We start from the raw sequence: 17,838 nt of genomic DNA, 5'->3' as shown, positions 1-17,838 counted from the left end.
ATTCAGCCAATCGAGAGATTGGAGATAACAACTTCCAATCTGGGCAGTCTGTCGACGTACAGAAGTTACTGTCAATTCCCAGCATGGCCAGCACTCATCCTGCCAGCAAGTGTTCCGCGCAGAACCCTATTTCTCAGTGCTTAGCAGTCACACCAATCACCTCAGCCCAGCTAACATCACCTCCCACAGGCAATCTCTGCAAAATGAGCCATGGAGTAATTCATTACTCAAGAAGGACATGCAAAGGGCAGGATTTCATACCAGGTGCATGACAGCCCAGCATCTGCTAACAGGTGCCTAGCATAACCATACACCCCAGCAGACAGGAAAATGGTCCACACTGAGCGTCCAGCACTGCAGCAGCGTCATCCGTTCATTTCTAAATATAATGCTTTAATTACTCCTTTAACATGATTCCAATTGCACTCCTATTCTTCGGAATTATTCACGAGCACAAAATGAGGCAAAAGTATAATCTGATGGACAAGCACATGAAATAGCCTGACAACCTTTAACAGAAGCAAATCGAAAAATGTGAAAATCTGCGTGGTAATAGAAGACAGAGGGTGATGCTAGTCAGTTGCTTTTGTGACTGGAAGCATGTGATAAAAGATGTACTGCAGAGATTGGTACTGGGACACCTGCTCATTGCTAAATACTGGAATGATTTAGATGCAAATACAGGACATATGATTAGTAAGTTTGAAGATTACACAAACATTGGTAAAAGGAGCCATTAATGCATTATGGAGACAAATGAATGTCTCTAGTTCTTTGTCTATGCAAAAAATTGGTAGTTTTGTTGATCAAAACTGGCTATCCTTAGGCCAGAGACCTGTTGATAAAAGTGGGAAGAATAATGGCAGATGGAATTTAAGAGTGAGGCGATGCATTTGAGGAGAGCTAATAGAACAAGAAACTTGCGCCAAGGAAAGAACTGCAGATGCTGGTTTAAATCGAAGGTAGACACAAAGTGCTGGAGTAACTCAGCAGGACAGGCAGCATCTCTGGAAAGAAGGAATGGGTGACATTTCGGGTCAAGTACCTTTATCAGACCTTAAGCCTGTATCCGAGATCTCTAAAACCAGCTGACAAATGTTTAAGGTAATATTTAGGAAGATTAGAGGGGATTTAAGGAAGAATATTTCCCCCCAAATGGTGGTTGGAATCTGGAATGCACAGCCTGGAGTAGAAGCTCTCATAATATTTAGTATCAAGAAGAGCATATGAATCTTCAAAGCATAAGTGGGAGCAGAGCAAGTGTTGGAAAATGAGCACTCAAAGTTCATAGTGGGCAGAAAGGACTGTTTCTGTGCTGTATGAAATAGCTAATTGCTACTGCCTGCATCCTTCGAAACAAGATAAAATTCAGCGCAGTCAAATAACATTGGCTTGTATTTATGTGCAGTAGTTTCACAAAGACATCTTAAAGCATTTCGGAGGACTGCTATAAAATAAAATTAGGCCATTTTGCACCACCATAAAAGCTGATTAGTCAATAGGTTTTAAGCACTGTGCTAAGGGAGGCAAGAGAAGCATAGTGGAGAAGGTCTGAAAGGGGATTCCAGAGCTGAGGAGCTTGGCAGTTGGAACCATTAAATTGGACAACAACCAAGAGGCCAGAAAGAGGGGGATACAGATCACTACAAAGCTAGAAGAGCTAAAGGAGAGTGCAAACAAAATGAAGTTCACAGCCTTGAAAGTGTTAAAGAATGAGTATTAAAATTTGAGTCTTTGCCTGAAAGAAGCCAACATAAAATAAGTGAGGGTGAGAAAGAACAAGGGTCGTTTGCAAAGGGAGAACATGATCAGAAACTTGTTGACATAGATTTTTACAACAGACAACGGCAGAGATTACATTTTCAGCAACAGAAAAATCAAAAAGAAACACAAAGTTGAATCAAAATTAGTTACGATTCAGATGCACAATTTACATTGCCAATCCTGGTCAAATATAACATAATCGGTTTTGAGAGGTGCCACTATGTAAAAGGACTTTGGGGAGGAAAGTGGCATTGGAAATGGATTACTAAGCTGTAAAATGTCATGGGCTGCTTAATTTTGAGCAGCAGATGGCACTAGATTTGGGAGTGATCTTGAGGAATGTTAATTGTTAACAAAGTCAAGAGAAGTATGATGGTCGTCAGTTTAGTGGAATTCACGGTAAAGGTGGAGGATAAACAGAGGAGAACACATGGACAAAGTTACTCAGAAAAGAGGAGTTTAGGGCAAAGACACAGAAAAGAAAGAACCAGCTATTTGACAAATTCCTCATTTGCTGTGAAGATGAGAATAATGCAGAGGTGAACTTTTGAAGTAGTGAAATCCACAGCCTACCTGTTACCATCATCAGCATATCTCTTTGTCTTGGTTCCCCTATGAGAAACACAATTCAAATAAAAACATTTTCAGCATAAAATCTGTTTATTTTCTATAACAGAACTCCTCCAATGTCATGAAAAATTCCAGTAATACGTGAATAGAAAAGATTGGCAACAATTAATTTTATCAAATTTTATTTGTTAGGATAGCTTGAATCAAAGCATTTAATTTTACTCATTAACTGTTGAACTCTAATAACCATGTTTAAATCTAACAATAATTACAATCTATTTTTGAAGACCATCAGATGACTGGCAATGAAATTGGAACTGTACTTGTAGATGTTCTCATTTAGTGTCATAGGTTCTCATGGAATAAACTGGAGACCATCTGGAACTTACATTTTGTTCTTCACGCCAGCCACAAATAATAATAGGCTTAAAAGAAATATGCCATGTGCATTAAATTATAATTTGAATTATTATAGCCAGCAGAGCTTTGCGCATGGGAGCAAAAATGCCCAAAATCGCACAATTTGTTTTTTAAATTCACCAAGGAGGACAATAAGGACAAGGCAGTAGATATAGGCTGTATGGAGTTCAGCAAGGACTTCGATATGGTTGATCCGTAAGGGAACCTATTCACTCCCATATTGGCTCTGCCCTTAATCTTAACCTTCTGTAAATTAATTGAATAAAGGGCTGATTTTGCTATTCGGCATATGATGAGTTTTCAAGTCCACCGTTAGTTCTTATATTTTTCTCAAACCCTATAAATATCTCTGAAAATTTACTTCTGGTCATTTTTCATTATCCTGGTATTCATTTCAAGTGATTTCTGTGAAATTTATCTTCAGTGTGGCATAGAAAAAATAATAATTGTTGTGCAGCAAGAAATCAGAAAAGAATCCGACAGAAATAGACAAACCTAATTCACAGAATGAAGCAATATGAATTCGCAAAGATGAGGATAAACAAGGGGGTGAATAGAATAACACCTGGATGACTATATTCTGAAACTTATGTAAAAATGTATGGGATGAAATGGTAAATAAAGATGGCTGCAACTCCAGAGCCAGCACATCCTTCCTCAGATATGGTGCCCAAAATGAAATTATGTAACGTTGAGCTCTATAAGGTGCTGGTAAGGCCACATTTGGAATATTGTGAGTAATTTTTTTTGCACCATAAGGATGTGCTGGCTCTGGAGAAATTTCATAGGTTTACAAAAATGATCCCAGGAATGGGTAGGTTAACCTATGATGAACGTTTGTCGGCCCTGGGCCTGTACTCGCTGGAGTTTAGAAGAATGAGGGGGGACCTCATTGAAACATACAGAATAGTGAAAGGTTTGGAATGAGTGGACGTGGAGAGGATGTTTCCACTAGTGGGAGAGTCTAGGACCAAAGGTCATAGTCTCAAAATTAAAGGACGTTCTTTTAGGAAGGAGACAAGGAGAAATGTCTTTAGCCAGAGAGTGGTCAATCTGTGGAATTCTTTGCCACAGAAGGCTGTGGAGGCCAAGTCAGAGGATATTTTTAAGGCAGAGATAGATAGATTCTTGATTAGTACAGGTGTCAGAGGTTATGGGGAGAAGGCAGGAAAATGGGGTTAGTAGAGATAGATCAGCCATGATTGAATGGCGGAGTAGACTTGATGGGCTGAATGGCCTAATTATACTCCTATCCCTTATGGAGCCAAGAACACATCCTTGTGGGGCACCGGTGTTGAGAATTATCATAGTGCAGGACCAGGGAGATGGACCAGCGCGGACCTGTTGTGGTGGTAGCAAACTGCAGAGGTTCAAAGTTGCTTGATAGACCAGAATTAATACATTCCATAACTAGCCTCTCAATGCACTTCAGGATGGTGGATGTCAAGGTCACTGGACGGTAGTCTTTAAGGCATGAGGTCTTGCTTTTCTTCAGCACCAGGATGATAGTAATCTTCTTGCAGCAGGTGGTTACCTCAGAACAGAGTAGGAAGAGATAAAGATGTAGGTGAATACTCCTGCTAGTTGGTTCGTGCAACTTCGAAGGACATGATTTGGGTATAGGAGTAAAGAGGTCCTTCTGCAGTTGTATAAAACCCTGGTGAGACCACATCTGGAGCACTGTGTGCATTTTTGGTCTCCTAATTTGAGGAAGGACATTATTGAGGCAGTGCAGCGTAGGTTCACGAGGTTAATCCCCAGGATGGCAGAACTGTCATATGAGGAAAGACTGGAAAGACTGGGCTTGTATTCACTGGAATTTAGAAGGATGAGAGGGGATCTTATGGAAACGTATAAAATTATAAAAGGACTGGAAAAGCTAGATGCAGGAAAAATGTTCCCAATGTTGGTGGAGTCCAGTACCACGGGCCACAGTCTAAGAATAAAGGGGAGGCCATTTAAAACTGCGATGAGAAAAAAAACTTTTCACCCAGAGAGTTGTGAATTTGTGGAATTCTCTGCCACAGAAGGCAGTAGAGGCCAATTCACTGGATGAATTTTAAAGAGAGCTAGATGGAGCTCCAGGGGCTAGGTGAATCAAGGGATTTGGAGAGAAGGCAGGCAAGGGTTACTGATTGTGGATGATCACAATGAAAGGCGGTGCTAGCTCGAAGGGCCGAATGGCCTTCTCCTGCACCTATTTTCTATGTTTCTATGTCCAGGGACTCCGTCCGGGTTGCTTTCCATGGATTCACCCTCAGGAAGGCTGATCTAACTTCTGCAACAGTGACCCTGGGAAGAGGCACACTTGAGTCTGATGGGATGGATATCATTGCCCCGTTAGCCTTCTGCTCAAAGCGAGCATAGAAAACATTAATTTCATCAGGTGGGGATGCACTATAATTTTGCCTAACTTCACTTTAAACATAGAAAAATAGGTGCAGGAGTAGGCCATTCAATATGATCATGGCTAATCATCTAAAATCAGTACCCTTTTCCTGCTTATTCCCCATGTCCCTTGATTCCTTGCAGCCATTGCAGTATTCGGACCATGTCACATTCTGCAAGTGCCCGAATGATTATACTGGGACTCAAGTTTGTCCCGATATTGTCTCTTGGCATCGATAGCTTTGCGAAGTTCATAGCGATCTGTCTCAGGATCGTTTGACTTGTATGCCGCAGACCTAACCTTCACCTGGGAATGTACCTCACAGTTCATCCACGGGAGCAGAGCACAGCTAGGTGATCAGATTTCCCGGAATGTGGCCGAGGAACAGAGCGGTAGACTTTTCTATTGATATGTAGCAGTGGTCGAGTGCGTTCTGTCCTCTAGCGGGACATGCTGGTAGCACTTTCGTCGAACGACCCTGACGTTGGTTTGATTGAAATCTCTGGCTGCAATGACCAGGGCTCTGGGCCTTTTGTCTCTAGGCTGTTGATAGCGGAGTACAATTCATTCAGAGCCAGTGAATTCCCTCGGCAGGCAGTCGGGATGGCACTTCAATCAGATATTCCAGGTTCGGGAAGCATGAGCTCGCCAGGACTGCTACGTCTGAGCACAAGGAATTGATTAGAAAGTAGATCTCACCGCCTCTAACCTTGCCCGAAGACACCATACGGTTCATCTAATGAAAGGAAAGCCTTCGGGCTCAATGGCACAGTCAGGTTTGTCAGGTGTGACCTACGTCTCTATGAAAGAGACAGGTCACACCTGACAAACCTTGAGAGTGAGAAGGTAAAATCGGAAATGTCAGTATTGCAGTTGAACAAAGGGGACTATGGAGGCATGAGGGAGGAGCAGGCCAAAGTTGACTGGAAAGAGACCCTAGCAAGGATGGAACAGCAATCGTAGGTATTTCTGTGAATAATACAGAAGATGCAGGATCATTTCATTCCAAAGAGTAAGAAAGATTCTAAGGGGAGTAAGAGGAGACCTGCACCTATTGTCTATGTAACTATGTATGAAACAGAGCACACAGCAGTCTCTCACTACTTTAAGGTGTCAATCTTACCTCAAGTTCATCCAGCTTGTTTTCCATACTTTTCATGGACAAATGGGACCGGCTTATCAACTTACATAACTAATATCACTCCAACAAGACACAACTCAAGTACGTGCCGTGATACTCTAGTCTTTGACACAGAATTCTAATTTAGTGGCAAGTGCCACTGAGTAATGGCAAATCGATCCTTGATAGCAAACCACTTGTGTTTGGACTGAATGAGGAATGTTCAAAGCTTTTTTTTACCTTAATATTTATGAAGCCAGTTAGCAAAAATATAGTATGTTATCTATTGTAATATGAAGGATTGCTCACTTCCAACAGATGATTCCGATCAACTAAATGGCAAGAAGCTGCAGCATGATTGCCAGGCATCGTCATTGATCCCGAGACAAGAAAGAGGGGGAAGTGCCATTATAAAGGGTTTGAAAGAGGCTGTTCTGTTCTTTTTTTTTAAAATCTTACAAACAGACTCACTCTTAAAACAAAAAGTTTTGCAAGGACAGGATTCGACTTCAGAAAGATTTTCTGAGTAGGATTCAGTTTAAAACAAATCTTCAAAAAGGAAGAGTACAACTTTAAAAACAATCTTAACGCTGGAAAGTTTCAGATTTACCATTTTAAAAAATTGAGGAGTTGATTGGTTTAAAATACTTTCATTCCAGCCAAATTAACGACGGCTTTGACATTTCATGATGAACAACTGAGAACTGACATGCTAGAAAAGGGAAAATCTGAGCAACAGGTCTTCTGGAAACCCTAGAGAGTAGTGGTTGAGTTAAATGCTAATGTTCACTAAACTTTAAGATTGTCCAAAACAGTTTAGTAAAGGAAAAAATTGTATGGTAGAAAAAGAGCAAGAATCAGCAAGAACCTATTGAGGACTTTAACAGTTAATCCAGAATTAGGAAGCCGAAAAGATCATAGAGCTCTGAAAGAAAACAAGAAGTTACAGGAACAGAAAAGCAGGAGAGAAACATTGTTTGTCCATTTCCTACCACAGATGCTGTCTGACCCTCTGCGTTCCTCCAGCATCATCAACAATGCTATCAAGTAGTAATTTTAGAGTTAAAGTAAGAGTGACTGCACTAACTGGTGTTCATAGACTACAGGTCAGCTTCCAACATCATCACCTCCTCCAAACGTTACCAACCTCAGTGAACTGGGTCTCTGTGCATCCCTTTGCAACTGGATCCACGACTTCCATCAACAGACACAATCGGTACAAATTGGCAACAAGGCTTCCTCCTCAATAGCCATCAGCACAAGGAGCACCTCAAGGCTGTATGCTCAGCCGCTGCTTTACTAACTCTATATCCATTACTGTGTGGCGAGACACAGTTACAACTCCATCTTTAAAATTACTGACACCACCACTGCTAATGGACGAATTATAGGTAATGATGAGCTGGAACAGAGAAGGGAGATCGCCAGAATCTCGCCAGAATGCTATGGAGTGGTCTGCTGGAGCAGCAGCATCTCAGTAGCGGAAGGGAAGAGACTCGACAAGCTGATCAGGAAGGCCAGCTCTGTCCTGGGTTGCCCCCTCGACTCAGTGCAGGTGGTGGGAGAGAGGAGGATGATGGTAAAGTTAACATCGCTGCTGGACGACTCCCACCCCATGCAGAACACTGTCACTGCACTGAGTAGCTCCTTCAGTGACAGACTCCTTCACCCCAAGTGTGTGAAGGAGAAATATAGGAGGTCCTTCCTTCTCTCTGCTGTGAGACTGCACAACCAGCACTACTCCCAGCAGACGAATGAACAGTAACAGCCAAGAACACACAGAAAACTGATGACAATTCATCCTTGTCTTTACTTTTACTTTTATTTATAATGAATGATCTCTTGCTATCCACTTTGCTGCTGTAACACTGTAAATTTCCCCGGTGTGGAACAAATAAAGGAATATATTATTATTATTAGAACAACAACCTTGCTCTCAAAGTCAGTAAAATTAAGAAACAGACTGCTGATATTAGAAATGGAAGGACCTATCTTCATCAACAGGTTGGTGGTGGAGAGTGTCAATAATTTCAAGTTCCTGGGTGTACACATCTCTGAAGATCTGTCCTGGACCCAGCATAGTGATGTAATCGTAAAAAAAGCCCATCAACCCCTCTACTTCCTTAGAAGATTGAGGAGATTCGGTATGTCGGCGAACACTCTCTTGATCTTCTACCGGTATACTGTAGAGAAAATATTGACTGGATGTATCATGGCCGTGTTAGTCACAGCTTCTAACAACTATAAAGTTGCTCCTTTATTACAGAACATCTCAGAAATCAAACTGGTCATTTCATAGCAAAATACAAAGTGCTGGAGGAACTCAGCAGGTCAGGCAGCATTTATGAAGAGAATGGACAGATGATTTTTCAGGTCAGCACCCTTTTTCAGACTGATTGGAGTTGGGGGAGAAACATGGAAAAGAGGTGGAGATGGGACAAAACCTAGCAAGTGATTGGTGGATGCAGGTGGGGAGGGGGATTTGCAGAACTAAGGATGAAGGTTGGAGGTAAAAAGACTAAAGGGTGTCAGTAAGGAATGAAGGGAAGGAATGAAATGTAAAACTGGAGAGGGATAAGAGTGAAAGGAGACAGGTAAGGGGGCACGGGGGAATGGGCAGTGGTGGTGGGTAATGGTGGGAGAAATAGGTCTGCACTGGGGCGTGAGGGGGAAATGGGGTTTATCCTAAATATGAAAATACAATATTCATGTCGAGGGTTGTTCGTAGTCCAAGCATGATAGGATGTGCCGTCCTTCCAGTTTGTGTGCGGCCTCACTCTGGAGGCCAAGGACAGGAAGATCAATATGGGAATAACTTTAAATGATTAACAACCGGAGCACCCAATTGCATATTTCTCCTTAATGCCAAAACATAATTTTGACTGAAACTTATGATTAATATTTTGCAGCCTCAAAGTATGAAGTAGAAGCCAACTGTGCTAGAGGCAACAACAGCTATATTGAAGTATCAGCTTTTTATTTATGGAGAAAAAAAATGGAAGTGATGTCATACTGAATGGAGAAACAGGCTCCAAGGACCATATGACCTATTCCCCTTCTTACTTTCTATGTGCATATGTAATCTAAGCAGGAGGTCATAATCAATGAGGTTTCCAACCTTGATTGGAAGCTCTTTGATGCAAAAAAAGTTACAACTGAATACCTAGCGCCACTGGCTGCTTTGGAATCAAGAGAATGCCTTTGAGAAATTGAAAGGAATATGAAATTGTTTTGAGTCATTTCTGATTCATGCAGTTCCAAAAACAGGTTAGTCAAATAACTAAAATTTACCTACAAAGGGGTGAAAAATATATTTAAACTTGTCAATACGTTTATGCTGGACAGCTTTAAACAGATATTCTGAATGCATTTAGTACTTAATCCATCACAATACACAAATATACCAAATTGAAGCAAGGGTAGACACAAAATGCTGGAGTAATTCAGCAGGACAGGCAGCATCTCTGGAGAGTAGGAGTGGGTGACGTTTCAGGTCGAGATCCTTCTTCAGGCTGATGTCAGGGGAATGGGCGGGACAGAGATAGAATGTGGTCAGGGACAGTAAGACTGGTGGGAGAACTGGGAAGGGGATGGAGAGAGTGGGAAAGCAAGGGCTATTTGAAGTTCGAGAAGTCAATGTTCATACCGCTGGAGTGTAAGCTACCTAAGCAAAATATGAGGTGCCGTTCCTCCAATTTGCGCTGGGCCTCACTCTGACAATGGAGGAGGGCCATGACAGAAAGGTCAGATTGGGAATGGGAGGGGGAGTTAAAGTGTTGAGCTACCAGGAGATCAGGTAGGTTAAGGCGGACTGAGCAGAGGTGTTCAGCGAAACGATCGCCGAGCCTGCGCTTGGTCTCGCCGATGTACAGGAGTGGACACCTGGAACAGCGGATACAGTAGACGAGTTGAAGGAGGTACAAGTGAACCTCTGCCTCACCTGGAGAGACTGTCGGGGTCCTTGGATGGAGTCGAGTGGGGAGGTAAAGGGACAGGTGTTGCATCTCCTGCAGTTGCTCGGGAAAGTATCTGGGGAGGAGGTGGCTGGGTGGGAAGGGACGGGTTGACCAGGGAGTTGTGGAGGGAATGGTCTCTGTGGAAAGCAGAACGGGGTGATGGGAAGATGTGGCCAATAGTGGGATCCCATTGGAGGTGGCGAAAATGTTGGGAGGATTATATGCTGTATGCGATGGCTGATAGGGTGGAAGGTGTAAGGCAAGGGGGACTCTGTCCTTGTTACGAATGGGGGGAGGGAGAGCAAGAGTGGAGCTGCGGGATATCGTGGAGACTCTATTGAGAGCATTTATAATGGAAGAGGGGAACCCCCTTTCCCTAAAGAATGAGGACATTGCCAATGACCTAGCATGAAAAACATCATCCTGAGGGCAGATGCGGATAGATTCTTTCCAGGAAGTAGGATGGGAAGAAATGTAGTCTAGATAGCTATGGGAGTCAGTGGGTTTGCAAATTGAAGCAAGGGTTCTTTTTAGTACTACATTTATATTTATATTTATATAACATAGACCTAAAATGCAAGGAATTGAGTTGTACTAAACCTTGGATCAGAATCAAAATCTTTACACTTATGATCCAATATACTGTACATTCCAGGTTCACAGTGCCCTCCGATGGCAAATTTAAGTCCTGCATCATTTTGTGGACCAATCACAAGCAACCCGAGCAAAAATAAGAAAATGTGTTGGAGAACACGAACAGAATGGCTGCCTCATACATCGGAGGAAAATATGTTTTGATCATTAAAAATTTACCACATAAAAGTAGGCAGTGTCTGTGACAGGAGGTGAGAAAAGACTGCTTCTCCAGGTGTATGTGACCTACTCCACAGTGAAGTCCGTAAGCCTTGGCTCACCAAGTTTCAAACCTGTCACAGGTGCTGACAATCCAAATTTCTGTTATACTACAGCAAAAGATAGTCTGCCACTTAATTTTACATGCAGAAGGCACACATCTTCAAGAGTTAACTCAAAAAGCTCACATATAGTAATCAGTCCTTTACAAATCGTGCATCTGACAAAAACAAAGCTCCCCCCAGTCAATTAAACCAATTTTCAGCCTGAAGATCATGTCATCACGTGCATCCCAATGGCAATTTTCCCGCCAATTGTCTGTTGAGTGAAAATGAAATCCTCGCTGGAGAGCTGAATGACATATGCTCCAGTGTAATATGTCAGCAGTGATCTTATTCTGTTCTGTCAATTACACTTATTTTCACTAAATAAACATTCAACATGGGACTAACTGGGAAAATTGCTCTCTAATTCAAAAAGAGAGCAAGGACAAGGATCATTTCCAATGAAGCAAGTCCAAAAATAAATCGTGATGGGGAGGAAAGAATCTAGAAAATAAAGCCACCTCGGGGCTCTGAAAAATCAGAGCATTAGGTGTCGTTCAATATCTAAAAATCACATACTTGAATATACTCAATAACTCAGCCTCCATTCCACATGGGTAAAGAATTTTTAAAAATCAAAGAAAATTCTCTTCATCTTAGTCCCGAATGGCTGACCCCAAAATTTAAGTCTGTTAAGATCATGTCTCCTAGTTCTGGACACAAGCAGGGATAATTAACAACTTTTTTATTGTTCATGCCCTTTAGAACTATGTACATTTCATTGAGATCATGTCTTCTCTTCTAAACATCATTGGCAAGGTTTGCTCATATGATAGACCTACCATCCCAAACATCTGGTGAATCCTTGGTTGTATTTCTCTTCACATATAGAGCCTTCCTTTGGTAAGGAGATCAGACAAGCATATAATATTCTGGATATGATCTAATCAATGATCTATAATTGGAGCTAGCACCTTTACATCTGTACTCAAAGCATCTTGTATTAATGCCAAAATACCATTTGCCTTCAAAATTGCCTGTTTTATTTGCACGTTAAGTAATGGTATATTGTGTGAAAGAAATTCTCTTAAATGTCCCTATCATTTCTGCCTCCACCACCACCTATGGCAGTGTCTTCTAACTGCCCACCACGTTCCGTGTAAAAGGAATTTGGCCCTTTCATCTCCTTTAAACTTTCCTCGTGTGAACTTGAAGTATGTGCTCTGGTCTCTGACATTTCCACCCCGGAAAAGTGAATCCATCTATGCAATCTCATAATTTTGTCTAACCTCTTATAGCTAACAGACCTCCAACCCAGGGAACATTCTAGTATTCTAGTAAACCTCTTCTGCACCCTATCCAAAGCCTGCACCGCCTTCTTCAGTTAGCCAGAATTGCGCACAATACTCCAAATGCAGCCTAACCAAACTCGTATGCAATATGACTTCCTGAATCTAAAACTCAATACCCCACCGATGAAGGAGAGCATACCAAACAAGAGTCAGGAGTGTTTTTATACTCACATGCCCCAAAATGGAACAATGAAATTCTTACTTACAGCAACAGCATAACATGTTCGAAAACACAGCACTCACCAGATAATATAATAAACATAAAGCTCAATAAATATAAAACAATATAATGCAAAAACAAAACAAACCCCAAAGACTCTGGTGCAGCCCAAGCAGTTCATAATTTAGTCGCAGTGTTCAATAACCTGGTGGTTGTTGGAAGGAAGGTGTTCCTGAACCTGGACATTACAGACTCCTGTACCTTCTGCCCGATGGCAGGAGTGAAATGAGAGCTTTGGCAGGGTTGTGTGGGTCCTTGATACTGCCTGCCTTTTTGATACAGCACCTCTTCTAGATCCCTTCAATGGAGGGCAGATCAGTACCCTTGATGGACCGGGCAGCATCCACCATTTTTTGTAATCTTATTTGATTCTGGGCGTTCGAGTTGACGAATCACACCGTGATGTGACCTAGTTAACCAATCTACTTGTGTTGCCACTTTCCCTGGAGCTATGGACTTGGACTAAAGATCTCTCTGCACGTCAATGCTGTTAACGGTCTTGCCAGTCACCGTATACTTCTCCTTCTATGCCACCTTCCTAAGTACAACATCTCACACTTGGCTCGGATTAAACTCCGACTGCCATTTCAGTAACTGATCAATATCCCACTACATACTTTGACAACCTTTCTCTGCCCACAACTGAATGAATCTTGGCATCATCTGCAAACTTACTACCCAACCATCTACATCAGAGTCATTTATATATACATCACAACCAGAGATTCCAGCACTAGGGACCCACAATATCCAGGATTATCTCCACTCCCCTCTTAAACAAAGGAAAAATATGGGCTACTCTCCTGTCCTCTGGGAGATCTTCAACAAAGATCTTTGTTAAGGCTCCAATAATCTCCAGTTATAGTTTGCTAAATCAATGAAGTACTCCTCTACTGTAGACACCAGGACAAATGAATAAAAATATTACTTTCTTGACCTACCTGTAATCAACCAACCTGCTTCCAGAATGTTCATCTCTAGGCCATTTGGAATTTTCACCATCCTGAATAGAATAGATTTTATGAAGAGAAAATAAAACATTATAATCTAGAATGGTGTGCCATGGCTGGAGAAAATGGACTGGTGGCATTTCAGATCGGAACCCTTCTTCAGGCTGATTAAACTAAGGAAAGTGGTGAAAAAACTGGAAGCAAAAAAAAGCACAAATCAGGGCCAGCAACAGATGGAGATTCCCTGATAGGCCAATTGCTGGATAGAAACAGGTATGAGCCCAAGAGGGATACATAGTTGTGAACTGTGGTGGTGGTTAACAGGCTTTTTTTTGGAAGGGGGGGGGGGGGAAGAGTTTGTCAAAGTTACCTAAATTTGAGAATGCCATGTTCCTACCATTGAGTTGTAAGCTACCCAAGCAAAATATGAGGTGCTGTTCCTCTAATCTACGTGTGGCCTCATTCTGGCAATGAAGGAGACAGACAGAAAGGTCAGTATGGGAATGGGAAGGGGAGTTAAAGTGGTTAACAACTAGGCTATTCAATTGGCCTTGGCGGACCAAGCGCAAGTGTTCAGAGAAACGGTTGCCAAGTCTACTCTTGGTCTAGCCAGGTAACATACCTTGCAACCAAATTAGACTGGGCATTTGTTTCGCCTAGGTAGACTGGGCATTAATTTCGCTGAACGCCTTCACTCAGTCCGCCTTGGCCTACGTGATCTCCCAGTTACCAAACATTTTAACGCCCGTTTCCATTCCCATACTGGTCTTTCTGTCCTGGGCCGCCTCCGTTGTGAGAGCGAGGCCAAATGCAAAATGGAGAAACAGCACCTCATATTTGGCTTGGGCAGCTTAAAACCCAGCGGTATGAATATTGATTTCTCGAACTTCAAGTAACTCTTGCATCCCCTCTCTCTGTTCCTCCCCCATCCTAGTCGTTGTACTAGTTTCACTGTCGTCCTGTTGAGTTTCACTGCCTGTATCACCTACCCCACAGGCAACAATAGACCATTGTGGGCTCAACATTTTCTTAATCATCATTGCTTTTTGCACATCTTTCTATGAGTAGTACTTCTATATGCCGTCTATATCTCTCATTTCCCTTTCCCCTGACTCTCAGTCTGAAGAAGGGTCTAAATCCGAAACGTCGCCTGTTCCTTTTTTCCAGGAATGCTGCCTGACCCGCTGAGTTACTCCAGCTTTTTGTGTCATATAAGACATTGGTTCAGTTTCAACTGGAGGGTTGTGGACATTACTGATGATTACATTTGAAGACTTTGTTGATCATACAGGAAATATTATAAAAATTGTTAAAATATTGAAAGATTACAGTCAAGCACATACTGAAAAGCCAAGGTTCACCTGGAGCAGAAAATAATGAGAAAATAGAAAATAATGTCATGAACAAAAATAATTTAGATTAGCTGAAGAGTTGGTGACATTTATTTAAAAAATGGAAATACTCATTAGAATTTGTCATTCTGTGACCAAAAAAATTATAGCGGGATTCAATAGCTGCCTTCAAAAGGGAATTGGATTTAAAATAAAATGAAATACAGGAATATCAGATTGGGATGGCGGAATTAACTGAGCGCCCTTTTCTCTGGTGTAATATCAACCAATTATTTAATGTGGAGATAGTCTCCATAAATATGAATTGACTTAATTTGCTTGTTAAAATAGCCAGAAAGGTGGAATAATAGACAATAGGTGCAGGAGTAGGCTATTTGGTCCTTCGAGCCAGCACTGCCATTCACTGTGATCATGGTTAGATATGTTTTTGTTGAATCTTTCTTTCAAGCATAACCCATATCTGAATTATTGTAGTGGTCACTATATTGAAGTTACATGCAGTACAAAATACAAAGAAAAATAATTTAAGTTATTGAGATCAGCATGGTCAGGAGGAAACCAATGGTAGATGGAGGTTAACACTGGAATGGAGCACAACCAAAGTGCTGCCATTTTGAGATCATTTGCAATTCATTTTTTAAAATCTGTTGTTCATTTTTCGACAGGGTGCAAAACAATAGTCAAACACTTGCATTGTTTAGGACGTTTCTCAATATCTGCTCTTCAAAAGAACTATGGCCATAAAAATTATACCCAAGCACACCAAGTTCAAGAAACCGTGCACCATTACAGAAGAACCAATAGCAGAACACTGATGCACGGTTGGTGTGCTGCAGCTAGAGAAAAGAAGAGGACTGCATTCTCCAGCTACAATTAAAACCTAAACATCCAAGATAAGAGGAGAGCTAAGAAGTCACAAGGTAGCACTGCTGTGACACAAATTGGTGGGAAATAACAGTTGAGAAAAGGCAAGTGAGAATTAAGGTGATTTTACCATTTGAACAGTGATTTATCATGTTACCCAATGAAGTCTTCCCTACAAGATTTCAAGGAAATGAATATACTGCTCCTATTTACGTGTTCTTGGGGATACATATTTGAAAGATCAAGGAAATAAGGGTTATGAGGAAACAGCAAAGAGACGAGCCCAGCATAAATCAGCCATGGTCATATTGAATGGGCGAGTAGGCTTGAGGGGCCTAGTGGCTTATTCCTACTTCCAATTCACTTGTGTTTCTGTAATGAGAGACAACGGTGGATACATTTCTGTTAATTTTAAAATAAAACTTTTAGGATAGTGACTGGAATTGCCTTATACTTTATCAAACACAAAATAAATTAGATAAATTATACTGTAACTGTTCGAAGCGGATTCAATGTTCAGCTCGTCAGTTGGTTCTAGAGTAGGCAACTCTGCAAACTGAACAGGTTTTATTAATACTAAAGCTTTTCAGTCAGAGAAAGCAGTAGAAACAAAAACTAGCATGGAAAAATACAAATCAAGGCCACAGTTCAAGTGCTGGACTGTGGTATAAGACTGGATTTCTCCTCCTTGATCAACACACACATTGGGTCAAGCGAACCGTGCTTGTTATTGATAATATTCTAGATTCCATAAATAAAATTATCATTTTAGGCACAGATAATAATAATTTTTTAAAAGTTATCTTTACCCATGAGCTAGTTTTGAGTGGTGGACCAAATCGCCGGCCATGTCCAGAATCACGGTTGTCAGCAGAATATCCTCGATAAGTGTCTGAATGATTGTAATAATTACAATCACGGCTAGTATCACCTCTTCCTCCTTCTCCTCGACCATGATCACAATCCAGCCTCCTCTGTATTACTTGTACTGTTCTTTGAAATTCCTGCCAGAATACCAAAATATCCTTAAATTGTTGCATTTTTTCCCTTACAAAAAAGTAACATCACAAAGAACAGCGATAATCAACCAGCCCTCAATGAATAAATGTTTTATATAGAAATGTAGAAAATAGGTGCAGGTGGAGGCCAATTGGTCCTTCGAGCCAGCACCGCCATTCATTGTGATCATGGCTGATCATTCACAATCGGTAACCTGTGCCTGCCTTCTACCTGTATCCCTTGATTCCACTAGCCCCCAGAGTGCTATCTAACTCTCTTTAAAATTCATCCAGTGAATTAGCCTCCACTGCCTTCTGTGGCAGAGAATTCCACAAATTCACAACTCTCTGGGTGAAAACGTTTCTTCTTACCTCAGTTTTAAATGGTCTCCCCTTTGTTCTTAGACTGTGTCCCCTGGTTCTGGACTTCCCCAACATTGGGAACATTTTTTCCTTCATCTAGTTTGTCCAGTCCTTTCTTAATTTTATATGTCTCAAAAAGATCCCCTCTCATCCTTCTAAACTCTAGTGAATACAAGCCCAGTCTTTCCTCATATGATAGTCCCGCCATCCCGGGAATTAACCTCGTAAACCTACGTTGCACTGCCTCAATAGCAAGGACGTCCTTCCTCAAATTAGGAGAGCAAAACTGCACACAATACTCCAGATGCGGTCTCACCAGGGCCCTGTACAACTGCAGAAGGACCTCTTCACTCCTATACTCACATCCTCTCGTTCTCTCGTTATGAAGGTCAACATGCCATTAGCTTTCTTCACTGCCTGCTCCACCTGCACGCTCACTTTCAGAGACTGGTGTACAAGGACACCCAGGTCTCATTGCACTTCCCCATTACCTAATCCAACACCATTGAGGTAATAATCTGCCACCTTGATTTTGCTGCCAAAGTGGATAACCTCACATTTGTCTACATTATACTGCATCTGCCCACTCACTCAACCTGTCCAAGTACCCTGCAACCTCCTAAC

At 41.7% G+C, this 17,838-nt stretch overlaps 1 protein-coding gene across 1 annotated transcript in view; it reads right to left on the bottom strand.

The window, feature by feature from the left end:
• The window catches only part of pphln1 (periphilin 1), an 83,902-nt gene that overhangs the window by 51,367 nt on the left and 14,697 nt on the right, over positions 1-17,838 (bottom strand). The window contains exons 5-7 of the mRNA XM_078417465.1: positions 16,663-16,857; positions 13,629-13,690; positions 2,338-2,376 (exon numbers count right to left, since the gene is read on the bottom strand). Of these exons, the coding sequence (XP_078273591.1) occupies positions 2,338-2,376; positions 13,629-13,690; positions 16,663-16,857 (296 nt within the window). The remainder of the gene's footprint in view (positions 1-2,337; positions 2,377-13,628; positions 13,691-16,662; positions 16,858-17,838) is intronic.

The sequence above is a fragment of the Rhinoraja longicauda genome, chromosome 20 (assembly GCF_053455715.1).
Source record: "Rhinoraja longicauda isolate Sanriku21f chromosome 20, sRhiLon1.1, whole genome shotgun sequence".
NCBI classification, from domain to species: Eukaryota; Metazoa; Chordata; class Chondrichthyes; order Rajiformes; family Arhynchobatidae; genus Rhinoraja; species Rhinoraja longicauda.
The sequence above is the reverse complement of the archived record's forward strand: the minus strand, read 5'-3'. Positions and strand labels throughout refer to the sequence as shown.